Source organism: Neofelis nebulosa, chromosome 6, assembly GCF_028018385.1.
Source record: "Neofelis nebulosa isolate mNeoNeb1 chromosome 6, mNeoNeb1.pri, whole genome shotgun sequence".
NCBI classification, from domain to species: Eukaryota; Metazoa; Chordata; class Mammalia; order Carnivora; family Felidae; genus Neofelis; species Neofelis nebulosa.
Window position 1 is genome coordinate 21,463,272 of NC_080787.1, and position 23,773 is coordinate 21,487,044.

Sequence of the window (23,773 nt, forward strand, 5' to 3'; positions counted from 1 at the left end):
TTAGTAGTTGGAATTCTAAGACTAACATGCTCTCAGGAAGTTCTATGCTCATCTTCTTAAATTAATGATGACAATTTATATAAGTGAAGCAGATCTACTGAAAAGAATTAAAAGATTTCCTTATTTTGTAATCAGTATTCCTGCAAAACTTTTTTTTTAAGTTCTGAAACTCATTTTTGAAGCGTTAACAATCATTTAAAATTAAAAACTAACCAGGTTAATGGAAATGGTAGATTTCCTAGGGGTTCAAGGTCGCTGGTATAAACAGTGCTATGGACTCCAGCCTAAAGATTTGCAGCTCACAAGGCACTTCAAAACTCCGTAGCCAAAGTAATTTAAGAAAATTTCCTTTTCTGTGCATTTTTCCGTAGCAACTTCTTCTTGTAATAGTAAGATGCAGCCTATTAACTATTCGGCACACGACTTTTAGAATCTGACATATCCCCATACTATCACTCAGTAGGCCTTGTGACTGTGGACAAGTTCCTTAGGCTCCCTACGTCGGTTTCCCCACCTACAAAATGGAGGAAATAATATTTACCAATGTATTATTATATAACCATACCTAGGATTTTTGTCACAGTAAGCATTTAGTAAGTGGCTGCTCTGGTGAGAAGGATGAGACCAAGAGCAATGTTCTGAAGCTGCTGCTGAACGTGATCACTGCCTTGAACTTTCAAAAATCTTTCAAAGTAGAGGGCTGACTGCTGATTCTGAATGGGCACTCGACGGAGGCGATCATGCTTATATTCAGTAGCGTTAAAACTGTATAAGCTGGTAACGTGCTCACTGTGTAAAATCCCATTTCTGCGACGACGCTGCTGTTTGACGTTTGTTGGTTCAAGAGCAGACACTTACTGGGAGCCTACTATGCACAGCGCTGTGACAGACTCAGGGACGAGAAGTTCAGAGTCCAGACTTGCGAACAAGTAACACTGTGAAAAATGCTTCAGTCATAGCTGCCAAGCAAGCAGTTCTTGAAACCACCACCACGATCTGAGCCCCGTTTCACCTCCTTGCTGACACACCTGTCTCCTCTCCTGCACGGCTAGGCTCTCGAAGGAGAAATCACATCCATTTCTTCCCTTATTTCAGTTTGCTCTTCAGCTCACTGTCCTTTGTCCTCAGATGGCTTCAGGCCACTGAAACAGCTCCTGCCAGGTCCTGACGTTATCCTAGTGGCCAGATCCCAAGGGTGGTGCAAATCCCATCAGACCTCTGCCTCTCTGGCCTCCCTCCTCTCTCTGCACACTGTATCCTCTTGGCTATTCAGACCCTGCTCCTCCCATCACCTACCCTCCCTACTCCCTCTTCTCCACGGGGTCCTTTTCTGTCCTTTCCCTCAATGCTGGTGCTCCCTGGGGTTCCATTCTGGATCTTTGCACATCCACGGTCCCTCTGAGCTGGCTCCTCCAAGCGCATGGCCCATAATTGCCATAGCTTGATAATTCCAAATCTCTAGGCCTGCTCAACACTACAACTCAAATATCCCATGGCCATCATGTCTTTCCAACAAACCTGATTCTCCTGTACTGCTGTTGTTAGTCACCTAAGATACAAACTTAGGGGTTTATATTCCTCTTTCCCTCCCCCTCCTACCCCATATACCCACTCCATTCTCTTCTGCATTGCCTCTGTGACTCCCTGAATTCAGGTCCTCATACTTACTCATTTCAGCTATGGCAATGACCTCCTGTCTTCTGCCTCTACATTTCCCTCCTTCGGCCCCTCTACTGCCCCCAGGTTGATCATTCACTAATAGCGATGAGGATGACGATGATGACAGCTGACGTTTATTGAACACCGGATTCTATGCTAAGTGCTTTGCCTACATCTCATTCAATCCCTACAACAACCCTATGAGAGTAGGTGCGGTCATGATAGTGATTTTACAGAACGAAGACAAAGCACAGAAAGCAATGCAGGGATGGGGGCTTCCTGGCAGGAGACATACTCTCAGGGTAAGAGTGGAGTCATAAAAAAAAAAAAAAAACCTGGTGTGTTCAGGGCAAACAGCCTTGGGTTCACATTCTAACCTGGTCACTTACCGTGATAATTTAAGCAAGTTCTGAGAGCCACAAGGTGTGGGTAAAATATACCTCCCAAAGGGTTGTTATACGGACTGAATAGGATGGTCTCTAAAGCCATAGTACAATGCTTGGGATAGAGTCAGTCCTCAAAAAATAGAATCTAGAATTAGTAGGCGTGTAGTATTCAAGTTACTCTCGGGTGCTTTAAAATTTTCACCTTCTGACTATGAAACTTTATGATACATCACTAGGAAGTCTTGGAAGTTATGCTACTTACAATCAGTCAGGATACATTCCTTCCTTTCTCAAAAAAGAAGTGGGGTCAGCTGGCCAGAGGATACACTTAGCACCTCTTGGTGCAACAACGACAGGTAAGAACTTTAGAGTTTTTAAGATTTCTGACCAGAAAGGAGCTTTTTCTAAGTTTCTACACTTTGCCCAAGCGGAGACTTTTAAATTAGTCTCACTCACCTTGTTAACACAGTTCTAATGATTTTTGGCAAAATGCCCCTTCTTCTGAAGGTGCGGTCTGCGAGTCTCTTGTAAGAGCTGCCTTTAACAAAGTGGTGACTTGCAGGCATACGGATTATGCTATTGAACCTGCACAAGACTGGATGAGGTAGACCTTTTACAGAGGAGGAAAGTGACATCAAGTAATTGGCCGAGGGTCACCCAGCTCCTAAGTGGTGGAGCTGGGAGAGGAGCCGGTTTGTGAAATTCGAGAACATGCTGTGTGACCCAACGGGATGTAAAGAAGGTGCATTTTTCAGAGCTGCCCACCCGGTCGGTACCTGGCACAGGGTGGGGGCTTCATAAACACGGAGATGCTGTTCGTGTATCACTCCACAGGCAGTTCCCGTGCAGAGTGAAGGGAGCCGTGGCAGAACTTTCCCACCCTGGCTCTGGCTTTGCACCGGTAGTAGATGGTGGAGGCTTGGCTTATGCCCCCGCCCTCCGGTTATGACCAAGTAGGCTGTGTGCCCTGCGGTGGCATGGTGGTGATTCTGTACTTGAGCTTGACCAGGTCTGACTATGAAGGCTCTCAAAACGACTCTAAAATAGAAGTCCTCAGGAAGGCACTTAAAATACACATTAAGGCAGACAGTCAGAAGTTTGGGAAGATAGGGAGTTGTATAAATTCCCTCCGAACTTCAAACTCCTGATTACAGTTCACACTCTAAAGTTCTCTGAAGTCCAACCTCTAAAGTTCACGCTGTTGGAGCTAAAACCGCGAGAAGCACGGGACTTCTGTAATTTATGATTTCGGACCACGGTAGCACTGCTCAAACAGTACTTAGTTACCTTATCTGTGAAAAACATCGCTTCATTATCTCTCTGCTGAAACAAAATATGTAAGTAAACACATTATACACAGCAAGTGATTTTTTTTTTTTTTTTTTTGAAGCCTCAGGTATTTTAAGCCAGCCTGACAATGAGTCAGCAGCCAGGGCTTAGTAGCAATTTTTAGAAGAAGAGGAGAAAATCAAAATGTTTCAAACTGGTTTGTTATCTAAGTGTCTGCTCTTAGAAAGTGAAAGTGGGCATTTTAGAAAACGATTTTGTAAGATATTGAAGGCCTTTGTATATTAAGCATTCTGTCAGATTAGCATGCATGTTCCTGTTTTCTTTTCTTTTTTTTTTAAGTAAATGCTTTCTCATAACTTTTCATCTCTTCATTTCCTCTGCTCATCAGATGTTCCTACAGATGGTGATAGGAGGAAAGGTAAAAAAAAGAAGTAAATATTAATCATCCTCAAGTGGTCAATGCCAATCCTTAGGAAAACACTGTTCTGTAAGAGATGTGTCTTTCAGTACCCACTGGTGTGAGAGTGTCCCACAAAAGAATAAAACCAGGTCATTACCGTATTTCCTCGACTATTTCCCCTTCTCTCATAGCCTTCCTCTCTAGTCTTCCCCAGCCTCGCCCCCAGGATTAGAGAAGAAAAATCGAATTAATTTCTTCCAGCTTCCCCATGTAATCTCTCACCCCAAACTTCCCAACACCTCCTCCCCGACTCCCTGCCTTGTGGTAACAAGGACTATGAGGAGTGACTTCTTCCCTACACGGCTGGCCGGCCGCCCTTTGCAAGGGCAGGGAGGGCCCTGTTCTAAGTGAGCTATGTTCATTAACTCTACTCCAGAAGGTACTATTATTACGGTCTTCATTTAACACGGGTTTTATTTCTTGCTAAAGGTTACATAATCAGGGCACGGATCACAGGCAAACATCTTTCCTTTGGCAAATATTTTCTGCAGGAAGTTAAATGCCCTTGATAGGACATGTGCTGTTTTTAAAAAGAGGGCACAGCAAGCGTGAGAGGGCTGCCTGCCCCACTGAGGAGGTGCGGGGCAAGGTCCGGCTGACACAAAAGTGTTTCTTGCCTTGCCCCCGGATCTCAGCTCCTCTGGCAGCTGCTGAGTTCTTCACCAAGGGTGCTTGAGTCCTGAAATTATTATTTCTCAGAAAGGAAATCTTGGCAAAATGATTCCCTCTTCAGCAGTTTTAAAAATGTTTTCCTGTACATGGTTTCCCTCAAATGCATTCAGGACCTGACGTAGCTAGGTCATGAGCTGGGAAAAAAGTTCTGTTGCTCCCCAAATCCCTCATGTTGCAACACCAGAGGCCCGCCCAATTGTTAGCTGAAGACTGCGTCCCCTCTCCTGTCTCTGAAATCACTCACCAGGGGACTCTCTGCCTCTCTCTCCTCCTCGCTCCACTCCCTCCCTCTCACCTGCTCTCTCCTCCAGCCACAGGCCCATTAGGTCTGCAGCCTTCCATGTGGGCTCACAAATTTAACAGACTGGTGTGTGTCCACACTCCTGCGGGATAGAACAAAAGGGCTGTTCCTGGAAAACCTGGTTAACTGTTTAACCAGTTCTTCCTTCACAGTTCAGGGTTAACTGGCTATTAACCCACCTTGTCAGGTTGCTTTCTGTCAGCTTGAACCTGGAGAATTTTAAACCTGGTAAGGGCAGGATGATAGGACCAGGTGATTATCCCCAGGGCAGTTCCTCACTTAATGCTTTATTCCCATTAAGCTGAGGTCAGCGGCAGACCCACGTGCTCCCATAATTTCCCCTCCACTCCCAGTTTTACAGAGAAGGTTTAAGAAAACAAAAACAAAACAAAACAGGGAAACCATGCAAGTGAATACAGTATGGGTAGTGTTCAGCGTACAAAATGGTCAGACTCGTCTCAAAATTGACACTTAGTTTAATCCAAGAGTGTCAGCCACCACACAGTGTGAAACGATACTTAAATCCCAAATTGAAGGATCAAACATCCCTCTTCAGATAGAACATCTATGATGCTCAGCCATAAATATGAAGTGAGGGCAGGCGAAGAAAGGACTGGAGAAGAGATTAAAGTTCTCTGCAAAATGATTTACTGCTCTGTCATTTGAGATGTTTAAGCAATTTTAGCTTGTAAACTGTTCAGATAACAAATATTTAACAAATCAAAATTTCACAAATATTTAATCAGCCAAATTTATGAATAAAGCAGACCCTACGATGAACGGTTTGGGATCTTAGGACTGGCTCACCTTTTAAAGGAATTCTGCTATCGCCCTTCATTTTCCCAATTAAAAAAAAGGAAGTTTCTTGCTTCTAAAAACCACATTTTCATGGTTAAAAGAAATCTACTATGGGATCCCATCTGTGGAGCTCCATGAAGCCCAAGCTTTATAGGATTCACAATTACAAATAAAGTTTCCGTAGTGAGTATTATTCAGATGTAACCACTGTGTGATTTTACAAAGTCACTAATAACACTGTGGGTTATTGCCTGTTCAACCTGAACCAAGAATTTTCTTGGTCATCCTAATTCATGTTGCCAACCTAAGTGTGATAGGCATTTGAGTGAAACCACAAAAGCAGCAGCAGTAGTCAGAACTGTAAACCAGAAACACTGGCCCTTGAGCTACTGAGAATTCTCTATCAACATCACACCACACTAGAATTTTGCGTTTTACTATTAAAAAAAACAAACAAAACAAAACAAAGAAACAAAAAAACCCTTAGAGACCACAGAACTAATCTTTTAAAGATAAATTCAAAACTCCCCCATGAAATGAAAAGATTTAAAACTGCCTTATTTTCAATTTGACAATCCAATGAATAAAGTTCTAACTTCCAATTCTGATTTCTTCCAGAATACACCTGGAACACAAAACCCGGTCGGGGGCAGTTTTCAGGACCTACTTACAATCCTACGGCCAAGAATCTTAACATTGTGAACCGTGTGCAGCCGGTTCCCTCAGTGCACGGAAGGACAGACTGGGTGGCCAAATATGGCGGCCACCGGTAGGAGAAAGCCCCACAGCATTCTCCATAGAGTCCACGCAAGTCCCCAGACCCTGGGAAATGTGTACAGATGTCTATTTCTACTGAGTTCTGGAAGCAATATGAAGTAGTGGGTACTCTGCAGAGCAAAAATCATCTCCTACTATTTTCTTTCCTTCCTAGAAATGAAATCCAATTTCTTAGCATCAATTGCCCACAGCGCTGACACGCGTACGGGTAGGACTTTACAAAGTATTGAATAAACTATTTGCCAAAGTATCAAGTGTTTGATCTACAAATCAATAGTTACTAAGTATAAGACACTTTTTTAAAAAAGCCTCCAGAAAGTAAGTGTTTAGAATGTTTTCGGTTTCATCCGTTATTTGCCTAAATTAATTAATATTTTGATTGGCCTCAGAGGTGTTTTTGTTTTGCTTGGTTTTGGGTTGTTTTTTTTTTTTTTTTTAATGGCAACCTCGGTGGTCTGTCAATCAGAGCTCGTATTTGGCTAAGGCTCTATCTTACCAGTTTGTCAATGGCAGAGAATGCTGATTTATCATCTGGTTTTCTACTCTGAAATTATGAAAGCAGTGGTAATTCTTGAGCAGGGCATCTTTCTTCGGAATAAATTTATCTTTAACATAAAGATTTCAAAATTATGACACCCGATGTTAGTGGAGAAAGAGTCTATTGTTTGACTTTGACCAACACAACTCCTGTGACTTCGTGGAGACTATCAACCTCAATGGCTTAATGACTCCCAGATCAACCAAGGTTCTCATCTTTACATCATTACGAGAGTTCTTGAAACTGTGATGTTTGCTCATCACACTTTCAAAATACCTTGTTTCCATGTTCCTACCAGACACAAAGATGAGGTGCGCCAGCTTTCGCCCAAAGCAAACTCTTGCTGCGCTGCAGATCGCTGACCTGGCTCCGACCTCGATATTTACTCTCAAGAGCAAATGCAATTCAGTTGCTACAGCAGTGATTCACTGAGTACAATTTTTTTTTTCTTAAAAGAGACATCTTGAACTTGGGACTATATTTAAATTTGCCATTTTATGGACTCAACATTAATACTGTATATTCTTTTTAAAGAATAATACTGTTATCAACTGTAATTTTTATGTGTTTTTTGTCTTTGTAACAAATGCTAATGTAATTGGCATCATCTTGTGGACATTATCCAAAGACATCATAAAATAATAGTAATACGGTATTTTTGTATAGAAGATTCAGCTCACCTTGTTGAAAACTGTTAAAATCGGAAGAGTAATTTATGATGATGGTAATGGCTATATCTATTTATACAGTTTTAATTAGTGTCTCAAAGCTAAAAGATTATTTTGTGTTGCTGGAAGATTTTACACTTCTTGATAGATATTAAAATTAATATAGTTAACTGGTGTGTTTTCTCTACACTTTTAAACTTTATACTTCTACTCTGAGGCCTATTTGTTCTTTTAATTATAGACTTTTGTTTTTCTAGCAGTTTTAGGTTTATGGAAAAATTCACTGGGTAGTACAGAGTTTCCATATACCCCTCCTTAAGGGCCCCTCCCCAATTTTCCCTATTAACACTTTGCATTAGTGGGGGACATTTGCTGTAACTGACGAGCCAGTATGAGTACATTAAGTCCTTCGTTTATACTAGGGTTTCACACTTTGTGTTGTCTATTCTCTGGGTTTTGACAAAACACATAACGGCATATATCGACCGTGACAGTATCATAGAGATTAGTTTCACTGCCATAAAAAACCCCATGTTCCACCTAGTCATTCTTCTCCACTGCCTCTTCGCCCCGCCAAACCTCTGGCAAACACAAATCTTTTTATGGTCTCCACTGTGCTCCTTTTCCAGAATTGTCATGTAGTTGGGATTATACAGTATGTGGCCTTTTCAGACTGCCTTCTTTCAAAATTTAAGTTTCCTCCGTGTCTGTTCTTAGCTTATCTCATGTCTGTTTACTGCTAGCTAATATTTCATTGTATATATGCATCACAGTTTATCCATTCACCCACTGAAGATCATCTTGTTTTCAAGGATGGGCAATTATGAATAAAGCTGCCAGAAACATTCACTGCATACTTTTGTGTGGGCATCAGTTCTCACCTCATCTGCATAAATTCAAGAGGCATAATTACTGGATTATCTGGTAGGAATATATTTAGTTTTGTAAAAAAGCAGCAGGCTACTTCCAAGGTGGCTGCACCATTTTGTATTCCCAGCAGCAGTGAATGAGAGTTCCTACTGCTCCACATACTCACCACCACTTGGTGTTGGCAGGTTGTCTGTTCTAGATTTTGGCCATTCTTACACGTGTGCAGCAGTATGTCATTTTAATTTGCAGTTCCCTGACAACATAGGATGTGGGCTATCTTTTCATATGCTTATTTTCCAGCTGTATATCTCCTTTTACGAAGTATTATTCAGATCTTCTACACATTTAAACACTGGATTATTTACTTTCTTTGTTATTGAGAGAGAGAGAGAGAGAGAGAGAGAGCGCGCGCGCGCATGAGTGCGGGAGGGGCAGAGAGAGACAGAGAGAGAGAGAATCCCAAGCAGGCTCCTCACTGCCAGCACAGAGCATAATGTGGGGCTTGAACTCAGGAAACCGTGAGATCATGACCTGAGCTGACACCAAGAGCTGGGTGCCTAACCAACTGAGCCACACAGGTGCCCCTTCTTACTGTTGAGTTTTAAGAGTTCTTTGTATATTTTGGATAGCAGACTTTTATCAGATTATGTCTTTTGCAAATATTTCCTCCCAGTCATTGGCTTATCTTTTCATTCTCTTAACAGTGTCTTGTGTACTGCAGAAATTTTTAATTTTAATGAAATGCAACTTGTCATTTTTTTCTTTCATGGATTATAATTCTGGTGTTGTATGTAATAAATCATCACCAAACACTAGGTCACCTATGATTTTCTCTTGTTAGCTTTGGGAGTTTTATAGTTTTATATTTTACATTTATATCTGTGACCTGTTTCACGTTTGTTAGGTCTATGTCTAAATTTTCTTTCCATTTTTTGCATGTTTATCTCCAGTTGTTCCAGCACCATTTCTTGGAAGAAACTATCCTTTCGCCACTGAACTGCCTTTGCTAGTTCATCAAAGATCAGTTGACTTTATTTCTGGGCTTTCTGTTCTGTCCGATTGATCTGTATCTATTCTTCCACCTATACCACAGTGTCTTGATTACTATAGCTTTACAGAAGTTTTAAGTCAGGTTAACATCAGTCCTCCAACTTTGTTCTTCTCCTTCAATTTTATGTTGGCTACTTTGGGTCTCTTACCTCTCCATATAAACCAGAGTCAGGTGCCAACATCCCATAGAATAATTTACTGGGATTTTGGTTGTATTGGACTGGATCTAGACCAAGTTGGATAGAACTGACACCTTGACAATATTCTCTTCTTGTAGTGCATGGACCATCTCTATTTACTGTCATCTTGACATCTTTCATCAGTGTTTTGTAGTTTTCCTAATATAGATCTTATAAATATTTGTTAGATTTATTCCTAAGCATTTCTTCTTTAGCATTAATAGAAATGGTATTGTATTTTAATTTCAAATTTAAATTGTTCATTGCTCATATATAAGAAGGCAAATGACTCTGTGTATTAACTTTGTACCTAATACCTTTTATTACCATTTATTAAGTCCAAGAGTTTCTTTGTTAATTCTTTGAGATTTTCTACATAGACAATCATGTGATCTGCAAACAAAGTTTTCTTTCTTTCTTCCCAGTTTATCTTTTATTTTCTTTTCTGGTCTTATTGTACTACAAGGACTTCCAGTAAAATATTGAATAGGTGAGGCAAGAGTGAACATCCCTGTCTTGTTCCTGATCTTAGTGGGAAAACATCTAGTTTCTTCCCATTAAGTACGATGTTACTTTATCAAACAGATGTTCTTTATCAAACCGAGGAAGTTTTCTACTCCTAGTTTGCTGAGTTTTATCAGGAATGAGTTTTAGACTTTGTCAAATGCTTTTCCTGCATCTATTGCTATCATCATTGGTTATATATATGATTTTTGCTCTGTAGCTTGTTGATGCGATGGATTACATTAATTGCTTTTCGAATGCTGAATCAGCTCTGTATATCTGGAATAAATTCCACTTGGTCATAATATGTAATTCCTTTTATACACGGTTGGATTCAATTTGCTAATATCTGGTTGAGGATTACTGTATCTATGCTTATATTTTATACTACATATATAAAAAGACACTATAGAGACTAAAGAAAGAAACTCAATGCTGAGACAACTGAATGGTTTATATATATAAAATATAGGCACATGTATAGATACAGATAGAGTGAGAGAGAATGTACCTAATGTTAACAAGTGAATTAAAATTAGGTAGAGGTTATATGAGTAATTATGAATATTAATGAAACTTTTCTGTAGATTTGAAATTTTTCCAAATAAAACTTAAAGCAAGATAAATATATGAAGCAAGATTTATCATAAATACAAGAAGAAACGGATATAAAAACAATCAGAGTAGCACGCCTGGGTGGCTCAGTCAGTCTAGCGTCTGACTCTTGACTTGAACTCAGGTCATGATCTCACGATTGTGAGATCAGTTCTGCATTGGGCTTGTGCTGGGCATGGAGCCTGCTTAAACTTCTAGCTCTCGCTCTCCCTCTGCCCCTCCCCCACTCACACATGCATGTGTGCACTCTCAAAACAAAAACAAAAACAAAAACAACCAAATCAGAGTAAGAGGCTTATTTCTCAACAGATCTAGAAGCCTAAAATAAGTAAATAAGTATTTGGATAATACAGTAAACAAAGTTTATCTGACATACATACCATATAGAGATACTTCAACCAATAAGGAAAAAATTCATGCACTTCTCGAATATATATAGCATTCACAAAAAGTTGACCTTATATTAGGTCACAAAGAAAATTACAATCTCCCAAATAAAGAAATACATAAGCCACATTTTCCCCACATTTTAATAAAACTAGACTATAATAATAAAAGGGTATATGTCTCCAAATTTTATCCACTTAAAAATATATTAAAAATATCATTCTAAACAATGATTCAAAAAGGAAAAGTAAAAAAAAAAAACTCTTTAGAAATGAACAACATGCCTCTAAAACTTGCAAAATTCAGCCAAAACAGATCTCAGAGGAAAAAAGTATACATGGATCCATTTATGAAAAAAAAACGAAATAAAACTAGGAACACTGAAAATATGCTGAATTTGAGCATTTAGCTTAAGAAAGTAGAAAAAATAACAAATGAAAAATTAAAAAAGATTAAAGATATAATTATAATCAAATAAAAGATTTCACCCCAGTAGCAACAAGCATATCTAGCATCCAGATCTTGATTTCTGATAGCATTGTCCAGTCTGGAGAAATGGCTGATTCTAGCGCTGAGCATGAAATACACAAGATGATACTGGAGGATCTTACAGTGCTAGAAAGGAACAAAGTTCTAAAAAAACAAAAGCAAAAGCAAGCAAGCAAAAGAAGCCTATGTTGACGGGCTATGTCAAAGGGACACAGGAGCCAAATGAAAGAGCTCCCGACGGCCAAAACTGCAACAATTTGAGAAAGAAAATTAATAAAGAAATACTGTATTATAACCCAAAGTGGGAAATACATATCCTTGAGTCCATACAGATATAAATAAGTGAATAAGTAAGTAGGGGAGAAGAGACAAATCTCCCAAACAGCAGAATTCAAAGTCATTTATGTAGATACTCTGCCCTCAAGGAGGTAGAGTACAATTCCCAATCCTTAAGTACAGAGTATGTATAGTGACTTCCTTTCAAAGAGTACAGTAGGGGAAGGGGGAAAAAAGGAGTAACTTCACAGTGGAGAAGCCTGACTGAATACTACCTCAAGCCAGATGATCAAAGTCAAAATCAACAATAATACTATATATCCATATATGTGACCTTAGTAGGATGTGATGAAAATGGCACTTGACCTCTATGGCCTTCCTCCTAAAATTTTAGAACTCCAGTCTAACCGTAAGGAAAACACTAGACAAATTCAACAAAAGAGCATTCTATAAAACATTTGATCAAAACTATCACAGCCATCAAAAACAAGACAAATCTGAAACAATCATAGGCCATAGGAACATAAGAAGACATGATAACTAAATGTAACATGCGGTCCTAGGTGAGATTCTGTAACAGACAAGCAATATTAGTTTAAAAACTTAGAAAATCTGAACAAAATATGTACTTTAATTAATGTACCAACATCGACTCATTAGTTGTAACAAATGTATCATGCTAACATAACAAGGAAAACTGGATGGGGGGTGGGGTATATGGGAACTCTGTACTATCTTCTCAAAATGGTCCTAAAAAATCAAGCCCATTTTTAAAAAGAAGATTGGATCAGTCTATATTTTCAGCAAATATTTACTAAGTGCCCATTACGTACTAAAGTGTAGCATATACGATGGTGACAAAAGGGTCACTTGTCCTGATCACATTAAATAAGCATGCATAAAACTGTATATTGGCAAATTATTATGGGTGTTAAGAAAAAGAAAAGGACGTTCGTGAGACTAAAGAAGAAATCTAAATGTTAAGAGAGAACCGAATGGTTTTAAGTCTAGGAATCTAAATATACTTGAAATATACTTCTGTCTCCCGGCAGAAGAGAAAGAATTGTTGGGGCAAAACATGAAAACAAATAGTTCTATTAGAAGATTAAAAGATGGTGAGGCTTAGACTTCAGTATTAGCAATTGTATGGGAGAGAGCAGAGTATGACTGTTAACAGAAAGTTGCTGGATTTTAGTGTTTATCTTCTTTCTTGCTGCTTTATAGAACTTTCCCATTAATTTATTATGTTTTGAATTGTTTCTCTTGGATTTTCTAGACAGACATATATTAACCATTTAAAATGTTTAATTTCTTTTTCCACTATTAATTTATTTTTTTTTTTTTTCAACGTTTTTTATTTATTTTGGGGACAGAGAGAGACAGAGCATGAACGGGGGAGGGGCAGAGACAGAGGGAGACACAGAATCGGAAACAGGCTCCAGGCTCTGAGCCATCAGCCCAGAGCCCGACGCGGGGCTCGAACTCACGGACCGCGAGATCGTGACCTGGCTGAAGTCGGACGCTTAACCGACTGTGCCACCCAGGCGCCCCTCCACTATTAATTTAGACCTCATTTATTTCTCATAGTTTTACTGCTTTATCTAATGTCTCCAGAACAATGTTGATCTTGTCAGTAACCCCAAGTATGTTATTTCTAACTTAAAAAAAAAAAAAATTTAATGTTTATTTTTTCTGAGAGAGAGAGAGACAGAGAGAGAGAGAGACTACAAGCAGGGGAGGGGCAGAGAGACAGAAGGAGACACAGAATCTGAAGGAGGCTCCAGGCTCTGAGCTGTCAGCACAGACCTCGATGTGGGGCTCGAACTCACAAACTATGAGATCATGACCTGAGCCGAAGTTGGGACACTTAACCGACTGAGCCACCCAGGCGTCCCATAGTATTTCTAACTTTAACATAAAGCCATAGGACTAGATAAGTGGTAGCTAATAAAAACCTAACGCAGGTAATGCTTGAGTGGATCAGCAGAGACATTTATAGTAGTGTCAATTCATTTTGTTCAGATTGCTACCTAATTTAAAAAAGTTACTATTCATCAAAACTCTACAGTATCCGACAGTAATCTTAATAGAAATACAAGGAACTAAAGGAATATATGAAGACATTAAAAAAACTAAATTAACAAACAGAAAACAACAAAATGGCAGTAAGCCCACATCTATCAATAATTTCTTTAAATATAAATGGCCTAAATGCTGCAATCAAAAGACATAGGGTGGCTGAATGGATAAAAAACAAGACCCACCTATATGCTGCCTACAAGACACTCATTTCAGATCTAAAGACACACACAGACTGAAAGTGGAGAGATGGAAAACATTTTCCATGCAAATGGAAACAAAAAGCTAGAGTAGCAATACTCATCAGACAAAACTGACTTCTAGGGGTGCCTGGGTGGCTCAGTCAGTTAAGTGTCCAACTCTTGATTTCAGCTTAGGTCATGATCTCATGGTTCATGAGATTGATTGAGCCGTGTCGGGCTCTGCACTAATGGCGTGGAGCCTGGTTGGGATTCTCTCTCTCCCTCTCTCTCTGTGCCCCTTCCTTGCTTGTGTGTGCACGTGCACTCTCTCTCTCAAAATAAATAAGCATTAAAAAAAACAACAAAAAAACCCCCCTGACTTCTAAAAGAAAGACTGAAACAAAAGACAAAGAAAGAAATTACAAAATGATAAAAGGGTCAATCCAAAAAGAAGATAAAACACTTGCAAATATTTGCATACCCAACACGGAGTACCTAAATTTATAAAACAAATATTAACAGACATAAAGAGGAAAATTGACAATAATACAGTAATAACAGGAAACTTTAATACCCCACTTACATTAATGGGCAGATTATTGAGACAAAAATATCAGTAAGGAAACACTGGCCTTAAACAACACGGCAAACCAGATAGACTTATTAGATACACACAGAACATTTCATCCCCAAAATGCAGAATACACCTTTTCAAGTGCACAGTGAACATGCTCCAGGATCACATTAGGCCACAAAATAAATCTCAATAAATTTAAGAAGACTGAAACCCTATCAAGCATTTTTTCCAAGTACAACAGTATGAAACTAGAAATCAATTACAAAAGTAAAACTGAAAAAAAAAAAAACCCCCACACAACACATGGAGACTAAATAATATGCTACTAAACAACCAATAGGCCAACAAAAAAACTCAAAGAGAAAATCAAAAAATATCTTGAGACAAATGAAAATAGAAACAAGACTTTCCAAAATCTATGGGACACAGTAAAAGCAGTTCTAGAAGAAACGTTTATAGCAATGAGCAATAAACATTTCAAATAACTAACTTTACATCTAAAGGAACTAGAGAAAGAACAACAAAATCAGCAATAATAAAGCCCAGAGTTAGTAAAAGGGGGGAAATGATAAAGATCAGAATGGAAATAAATGAAATAGAGACAAAAAAGAAAGGCTCAATGAAACCAAAAGCTGGTTCTCTGAAAAGATAAAATCGATAAACCTGTAGCCAGATTCATCAAGAAAATATGAGAGAGGGACCAACTAAATAAAACCAGAAATGGAAGAGAAATTACAACTGACACTAAAGAAATACAAAAGATGATAAGAGACTGCTACAATTATACACCAACACACTGGAAAGCCTAGGAAAAAATGAATTACCAGAAACACATAACCTTCCAAGACTGATAATGAATAAAGAGAAAACATGAACAGATCAATTATAAATAATGAAATCAAAACAATTAAAAAAACCACCCAAAACAAAAATCCAGGACCAGACAGCTTCACAGATGAATTCTGCCAAACATTTAAAGAGGAGTTAGTAACTATCCTTATCAAATTATCCCAAAACACTAAAGAGGAAGGAACACTTCCAAACTCATTTTATGAAGCTAGCATTACTCTTACTACCTAAATGAGACAAAAACATTACAAAAAAAGAAATTTGTAGGCTAATAGCCCAGATGAACAAAGATGAAAAAAGTCCTCAAAAAATATCAGCAAACCAAATTCAGTAATACAAAGGATCACACACCATGATCAAATGGGAGTTTTGCCAGGAATGCAAGGATGGTTCAACATCTTCAAATCAACATGATACACCACATTAATAAAACAAAGGATAAAAATCATATGATCATCTCAATAGGTATCAGAAAAACCATGTGACAAAATTCAACATCCATTCATAAAAATTCTCAATAAAAAAAAAATTCTCAATAAAGTGGGTACAAAAGGAATGTATCTCAACATGTAAGGTCCATATATGACAACCCACAGCTAACACCATGTTCAACAGCAAAAAGCTGAAAGCTTCCTCTAAGATAAGGAACAAGACAAGAATGCCCAGTCTTGCCACTTTTATTCAACATAGTACTGAAGTACTAGTCACAGCCATTAGATAAGAAAAAGAAATACAGGCATCCAAGTTGGAAAGATAGAAGCAAAATTATCACTATTTGCAGATGACATAACATATATAGAAAACCCTAAAGACTCCACGAAAAAACTATTCAAATAAATGAATTCAGTAAAGTTGCAGAATCCAAAATTAACACACAAAAATCAACTGTACTTTTATATGCTAATAATGAGTTATCAGAAAGAAGCTTTAAAAAACAACACCCCTGGGGCACCTGTGGTTAAGTGTCCAACTTTGGCTCAGGTCATGCTCTCACGGTTCGTGGGCTCAAGCCCCACATCAGGGTCTGTGCTGTCATCTCAGAGCCTGGACCCTGCTTCAGATTCTGTGTCTCGCTCTCTCTCTGCCCTTCCCCACTTGTGCTTTCTCTCTCTCTCTCTCTCTCTCAAAATAAATGTTAAAAAAAATTTAAAAACAACAACAAAACACAACCCTCTTTACCACTGCATCAAAAAGAACAAAGCACCTAGGAATAAAACCCAAGAGATGAAAGACCTGTACTCTGAAAACTGTATGATATTGATGAAAGAAACTGAAAATGACACATATAAATGAAAAAATATACTGGGCTCATGGGTTGGAAGAATTACATTGTTAAAATATCCTTACTACCCAAAGCAATCTTACAGATTCAATGCAATCCCCATCAAAATGTTAAATGCATTTTCACAGAACTAGAACAAAGAATCCTAATATTTATATGAAACGACAAAAGACCCTCAACAGCCAAAGCAATCTTGAGAGAGAAGAAAAAAATCTGAAGGCATCATGTTCCCTGATTTCAAACTATTCTACAAAGCTATAGTAACCTAAACAGTATGGTATTGGCACAAAACAAACACATAAATCAATGGAACGGAACAGAAAGCCAGAAATAAGCCCACACATATATGGTCAATCTATGACAAAGGAGGCAAGAACAAGCAATGAGTAAAGGACATACTCTTCAAAAAATTGTGCTGGGGAAACTGGATGGCCACATGCAAAAGATAAAACTAGACTACTATCTTGTACCATATACAAAAATAAATTCAAGATAGATTAAAGACAAACATAATATTTGAAACCACAAAACTCCTAGAAGAAAACCTAGGCAGTAAGCTCTTTGACATCAGTGTTAAGCAATATTTTTGGACCAGTTTCCTATGCAAGGGCAACAAAAGCTAACAAATACATGGGATTACATCAAACTTAAAAGCTTTTGCACAGCGAAGGAAACCAACAAAATGAAATGGCAACCTAATGATGGAGGAAGATATCTGCAAATCATGTATCTGATTAAGGTGTTAATATCTAAAGTATATAAAAAACTTACATAGCTTAATATCAAAACAATAACCCAATTAAAAAAGAGCACAACTTGCATTGACATTTTTCCAAAGTTACACATATATGTCTGCCAGACACATGAAAAGATGCTCCACATCAATAATCAAGGAAATGCAAATCAAAATCACAATGAAATATCCCACACCATCTCACACACACATGGCTAGTATCAAACACAAAAAAATAACAAGTGTTGGCGAAGATGTGGGAAAAAGGAAACTCTTGAGCACTGCTGGTGGGAATGTAAATTGGTTGCAGCCACTGTGAAAAAGAATATGGAGGTTCCTCAAAAAATTAAAAATAGAACTACAATACGATCCTGCAATTCTACTTCTGGGTACTGACACAAAAACACCAATCTAAAGAGATACATGCACCCATATTTTCATGGCAGCATTATTTACAATAGCTAATGGGAGCAACTTAAGTGTCTATTGAGAAATTAATAAAGAAGATGTGGGATGTGTGTGTGTGTGTGTGTGTGTGTGTGTGTATACACAATAGACTATTACTAAGCCATAAAAAACAATGAGATGCTTGACATTTGTGGCAACATGGATGGACCACGAGAATACTATGCTAAGTAAAAAAAAAGTCAGAGAAAGACAAATACCACACTATTTCACTTGTATGCGAAACCTAAAAACCACAAAGAACAAACAAAACAGAGACAGACCAGGGACACCTGCGTGGCTCAGTTGGTTAAGCTCCTGACTCTTGATTTCAGCTCAGGTCATCATGTCACAGTTTGTGAGATGGAGCCCCACTTTGGGCTCTGCACTGGGTGTGTAGCCTGCTTGGGATTCTCTGACTCTCCCTCTGCCCTTCCCCACTCACATGCACTCTCTCTCAAAAACATTAATTAATTGGAAAACAAACAAACAAACAAACAAACCAGACTGGGCACCTGAGTGGCTCAGTCGGTTAAGCATCCAACTTCAGTTCAGGTCATGATCTCATGGTTCATGAGTTTGAGCCCCCCATCAGGCTCTTTGCTGTCAGTACAGACCCCACTTCAAATCCTCTGTCCCGCTTGCTCTCTCTGCCCCTCCTCCCACTCATTCTCTCTTTCTCAAAATAAAAAACTTAAAAAAAAAATCTTAAAAAAAAAAAATAAAAACAGACTGAGATACAGGAAACAAACTGGAAGTTACTGGAGGGGTGGGGTCCTGGTGTGGGGGCAGGGGGAGGTGAAATAAGTGAAGGAGATTCAGTGGTACAAACTTCCAATTACAAAATAAGCCATGGGATGTAATGTACAGCTAGGGAATATAGTCAATAATACTGTAATAACTTTGTATGGTGATAGATGATAACTACTTACAGGGATCATTTCATAATGTATAAAAATATCACATCACTATGATATACACCTGAAATTAATAGAATATTATATACTAATTAAACTTAAAGGAAAAAAATTAAATGAAGGGACAAGCAATGTTCTTGGGTTGAAGAATAAATATTTTAAAGCTTTCAATTCCTCCAAAATTTACCAATAATTTAGTGCAATCATACCAAAAATCCCAAGTAAATTTTAAAAATAAAGAGGTAATTCTAGGGGCACCTGGCTGGCTCAGTCAGAAGAGCATGCGACTCTTGACTATGAGGTCGTGAGTTCGAACCCCATGTTGGGTGTAGAGATTATTCAAAACTAAAATCTTTTTTAAAAAAAGCTAATTCCAGATTTATCTGGAAAAATTATATATTAATATGTCCAAGAAAATCTGAAGAGGAACAAAGACAGACGTGCACTACCAAGTATCAAAATATATATAAATCTATAGTGATGAATATAATTTGGCACTGAGACAGAGATAAGTAAATCTATGAAAGATACTAGAAACAGAATCAGTCTCAAATATGGAAATTCAGTACAAGGTAAAGGTGGCATTTCAAAGCAACGAGAGAAGGATATATCACCTGAATAAACAATATTGAGGGTAATGCGTTTTTTGGGAGAACAGAATTCAGAAAGATCCCTAATTTGAAACATCACACAAAAGTAAATTCTAAGGGCAACAAAAATAGAAACCTAAGAAATAAAACTATGGAAGTAACAAATGAAAATAAGAACAAGCTTTTTTTTTCAAAAATGTTTAAACATTTATTCATTTTTGAGAGAAAGAGAGCTTCAGCAGGGGAGGGGCAGAGAGAGAGACACACACACACACATACAGAATCTGAAGCAGACTCCTGGCTCTAAGCTGTCAACACAGAGCCTGATTCGGGGTTGAACCAACGAACCATGAGATCATGACCTGAGCCAAAGTCGGACACTTAACCGACTGAGCCACCCGGGTGCTCCGAAAACAAGAACAAGCTTTTTTACTATATAGAGTCACACACCAAGAGAAAAAGAAACAAAAACAGGAACAAAAAACAGAAAGAGCAGCTCACAGAAAAAATACATTATCACTGGTCAATAAACATGAAAAAATGTTTCATAACTTATTAATAATTTAAACAATTAGTTATTTTTGGCTTGGATCAAGGGGTTGGCAAACTATGGCTAGTGAGTCAAATTTGGTCCATTGTGCCGTTTTTATGCAGCCAGCATGCTAACAATATTTTTGTTTTCAATCAAAATAGCATGGCTGAAAAAAATAAGATTACTATTTCATGATATATGAAAATCATATGAAATCCGAATTTCAGGGTCTATAAACAGCCATGTTCGTTTACATACGGTTTCTGGCGGGTCTTACTCTACAATGGCAGAACTGGGTAGCTAGGGCAGAGACAGTATGGCCCACAAAGCCTAAAATACTTACTATCTGGCCATTTGCAGATTCCTAATTTAACCTGCCAAAGCTTAAAATTCTCACAAGACATGACATTAGCAAATACGGGGAAACAAAATCTTACAACCATTGTTGTTCCAACTCTTCTGAGGACAATTAAAATTTTAAATGCTCATCTGCTTGGACTCAGCTTTTAGAGATGTCACCTATATACATTCATTTGCACGGTGCACTGTGATTTAGATGGTAATGTACCTTGGCTCAGCATTAACAGCAAAAGACTTTTTTAAACAAAGTACTTTTCTATCAGTAGGGGAAAGGTGAACTAGGTAGGTCTCTATGTCCAGGTAAGAAAAGCTTTGTTAAACATAGTCCAGTGCAGCAAAGAGTGTAGTATTTCTGCTGTGCGCTGATTTACGTCAACCATAAGCAAAAAAGGATACATTTATATGATAATATAACACAGGAAATGATAATCTATCCAGGGAATTCCTGGGCCAATAAACAAGGCATAACAATGGTTACCCCTTACACTGAGAGATTAAGGGTCTGAGATGAGAAAAAGACAATTTTACAGTTTACCTTTCTGTCTTGAATGCATTTTTTTCAATGTTTATTTATTTTTGAGAGAGACAGAGACAAGAGTGCGAGCTGGGGAGGGGCAGAGAGAGAGGCACACACAGAATCCAAAGCAGGCTCCAGGCTCTGAGCTGGGCTCGAACTCACGAACTGCAAGATCATGACCTGAGCCGAAGTCAGCCACTTAACCGACTGAGCCACCCAGGTACCCTACATCCATTTTTTATCACAAGCATATTTTGCTTCAATTTTAAGTAACTTTGTTAACTACCTAATACCTAATTTGTATAATTTTGGAGAAAGGGCTTTATAAAGCAAATTAACAGATCTGAATATGCAAAAATGTACAGACACTATAAGCAAAGCTAAACAATAAGTAATAGCCTGGGGGGAAAACACAATACACAACAAAGGATTAGTACCCATCAAAAATAGAGAGCTTCCACAAATAAGAAGCAAAACTAAAAAAAAAAAAAAAAAAAAATGAAGACAAAAATGGTTTCCATCCAAATTATTTGGTCTAGGATACCAAGGTCATCTAGATATGACCTCTGCCTTTCAGTCTCCTGTCCTGCTGTCCTGGTCATAACCACACGACTTGCTGTTGCCCAACTGTGCCAGATAGCGTCATGCCTCTGAGGCACTGTGCATATTTTCCCTTCCTGCAACATTTGTCAGTCCTTGTTTATGAATTCCTCATTTTTCAAGGCGTGGCTCAACCATCAACTCTTCTAGAGTCCTTCAACAGAACTGACCATTCCCTTTTTTTGTGCTCTGGCTGCAGTACCCATCTACCTCTATTAAGCATTTATTCCTATTATTGCCTCTGGTGTTTTAGATTTCAGTCTTCTCCACTAGATTCCAAGAAGGCAAGTCATCGCTTGTTCTTTTCCTTCTAGGACCCAGCACAATCTTAGGACAGTAAGTACTGGGGAAACTCTGCAAAGAAGGGGCAACAGAAACTTGGCAAGGGCACTACCTGGGCGGCTAGGCATTGAAGACCATCCCACCCACCCTCTAACCCCAGTCTGTGGACAGCCTTAAACCTTTCGGAGCTGACCACTGGGATCAAACAGTTACACGGGGATCTACTGTGGACCTAAATAAATTCCCACCTCCAGGGACCCCTGTTTTCAGAGTTTGATGCTAGAACTGAAGGTGACCAAAATTGGTGCCTTTGGAAACACTCCACAACAGATGAACTGAGGCCAACACGGTGATTCAAAATCCTATCTATGAAAGCCTGGACGGATGGCAGTTTGGGTGGCCCCATGCACATGTCACTGGCGTACGTGCATATGTGGCTGGGCTCGGATGGAGAAGACAGAAAATATAGATGAGGATTACTAAATGAATCTAACCATATTTCAAGAAGCTATTTATCAAAATGATCATAGAAAGGCTAGCTTGGAACCCAAAATGTGTCTGATGAATAAATACAAAATGAGTATTGGGGTTTTTTTTTGTTAGTGTTTTTTTTTTGTTTTTTTTTTTTTTTTTAGAATAATCTTTTTTCTGTGCTTCTGCTCTTATACTTCACAGGATTCAAACACCTGGGGAACAAGTCCACCTGGCCCTCACATAGCAGGGTTTTGGGGAAAAAAGCACTGAAGATGAAGGTTAGCTCTATGAACATATACAATACACACACCGCTCTTTGCTGCTCAAGAGAACACCCAGGTCTGATCTTTGTAACACTAACTACAAACAGTTGTTTCTTTTCTCCCCAACACATTTCCATAAAAATCCATTCTTAAGATATCAAAAACATAATGCAATGTTCTACCTACCTGATTTTATCTGTTTTCCTCTTAGACCATAAAAGACTAATGTTTGAGAACAGTTCATAATAATCTGATCCACCAGGGCATGAAATCCTATCACACACCAATGAACTATTTGTAAATGGATTTGTCTTTATAATTTAAAGCATGAATTTGGTAGCACTACAGGATAAAAGGCAATTACTGACTATGCCAGGAATTAATGGGGCATTGTAATTTAATCAATGTATTTGCAAGTATGTGACATCAAGCAATAACCCCTTCCGATCTGTGAGTAGTTATTAATAGCAGCCTGCAAGAAAAGGGCCTGAAGTCTCAGTAGACCGAAAGCGTAATGAGTCACTGCTGTGATGGGGCTGTCCAAAAATCTTATTTTGATCCCAGCTGCATTAACAGAAATGCAGAGTCTCAGACACGGTACCTTGGTCGCACCCAACTTGTGCAGAGCTCCAGGCATTACGACTGAAGAGCAGGCCCAGGCAGAAATGTCAAAACCATGTTACATAAAACAAGAATGAGAAAACCAGGACGCCTTTCAAAGAGTTTAAGGAGACACATGATACTGATCAGTAAGTGCCTGAATTACACTATAAATACAATCAACAGCAGTTAGGGAGGAGGGAAGCCGCAAATATCCCTTTTTTTCCAAAGAGGGGGAAGCTAAAGTAAGAAGGACCAGATGGGAGTTAATTCTCAATGCTGAAAAAAGGAAAGTGAAGTGAAAATGTGTCAGTACCCAGTTAATGTGTGTAGAGACCAAATTAGATAACTCAAGTTTCCCACAGGTCTTTTCGTTTCACATTTATAGGTTAGCTAATTAACCACAATTTCATTTTTTCTTTTTCATTCTGTTGCTGTTGTTACACAGTCCTAACCATAGAAATCCTCACTAAAGATCACCTTTAAAACAAGCTTCGATGCAATGTACAATCAAATCATACATAGCTTTCCTTGGTTCTTAAATTATTTAAAATACATAAATACTAAATAAAA

At 38.5% G+C, this 23,773-nt stretch overlaps 1 protein-coding gene across 12 annotated transcripts in view; it reads left to right on the forward strand.

The window, feature by feature from the left end:
- The window catches only part of MAK (male germ cell associated kinase), a 73,803-nt gene extending 51,867 nt beyond the window's left edge, over positions 1-21,936 (forward strand). For 7 of the 12 annotated variants that reach the window (XM_058733012.1, XM_058733014.1, XM_058733013.1 and 4 more), the window contains 3 exons: positions 2,282-2,401; positions 3,724-3,753; positions 6,185-6,593. In XM_058733012.1, the coding sequence (XP_058588995.1) occupies positions 2,282-2,401; positions 3,724-3,753; positions 6,185-6,339 (305 nt within the window). In that variant the 3' untranslated portion in view covers positions 6,340-6,593. Of the gene's footprint in view, positions 1-2,281; positions 2,402-3,723; positions 3,754-6,184; positions 6,594-21,895 lie in introns of those variants that run through there. The other 5 variants (XM_058733016.1, XM_058733018.1, XM_058733019.1 and 2 more) reach the window with 3 other exon arrangements.
- Positions 21,937-23,773: the final 1,837 nt, after the last annotated feature.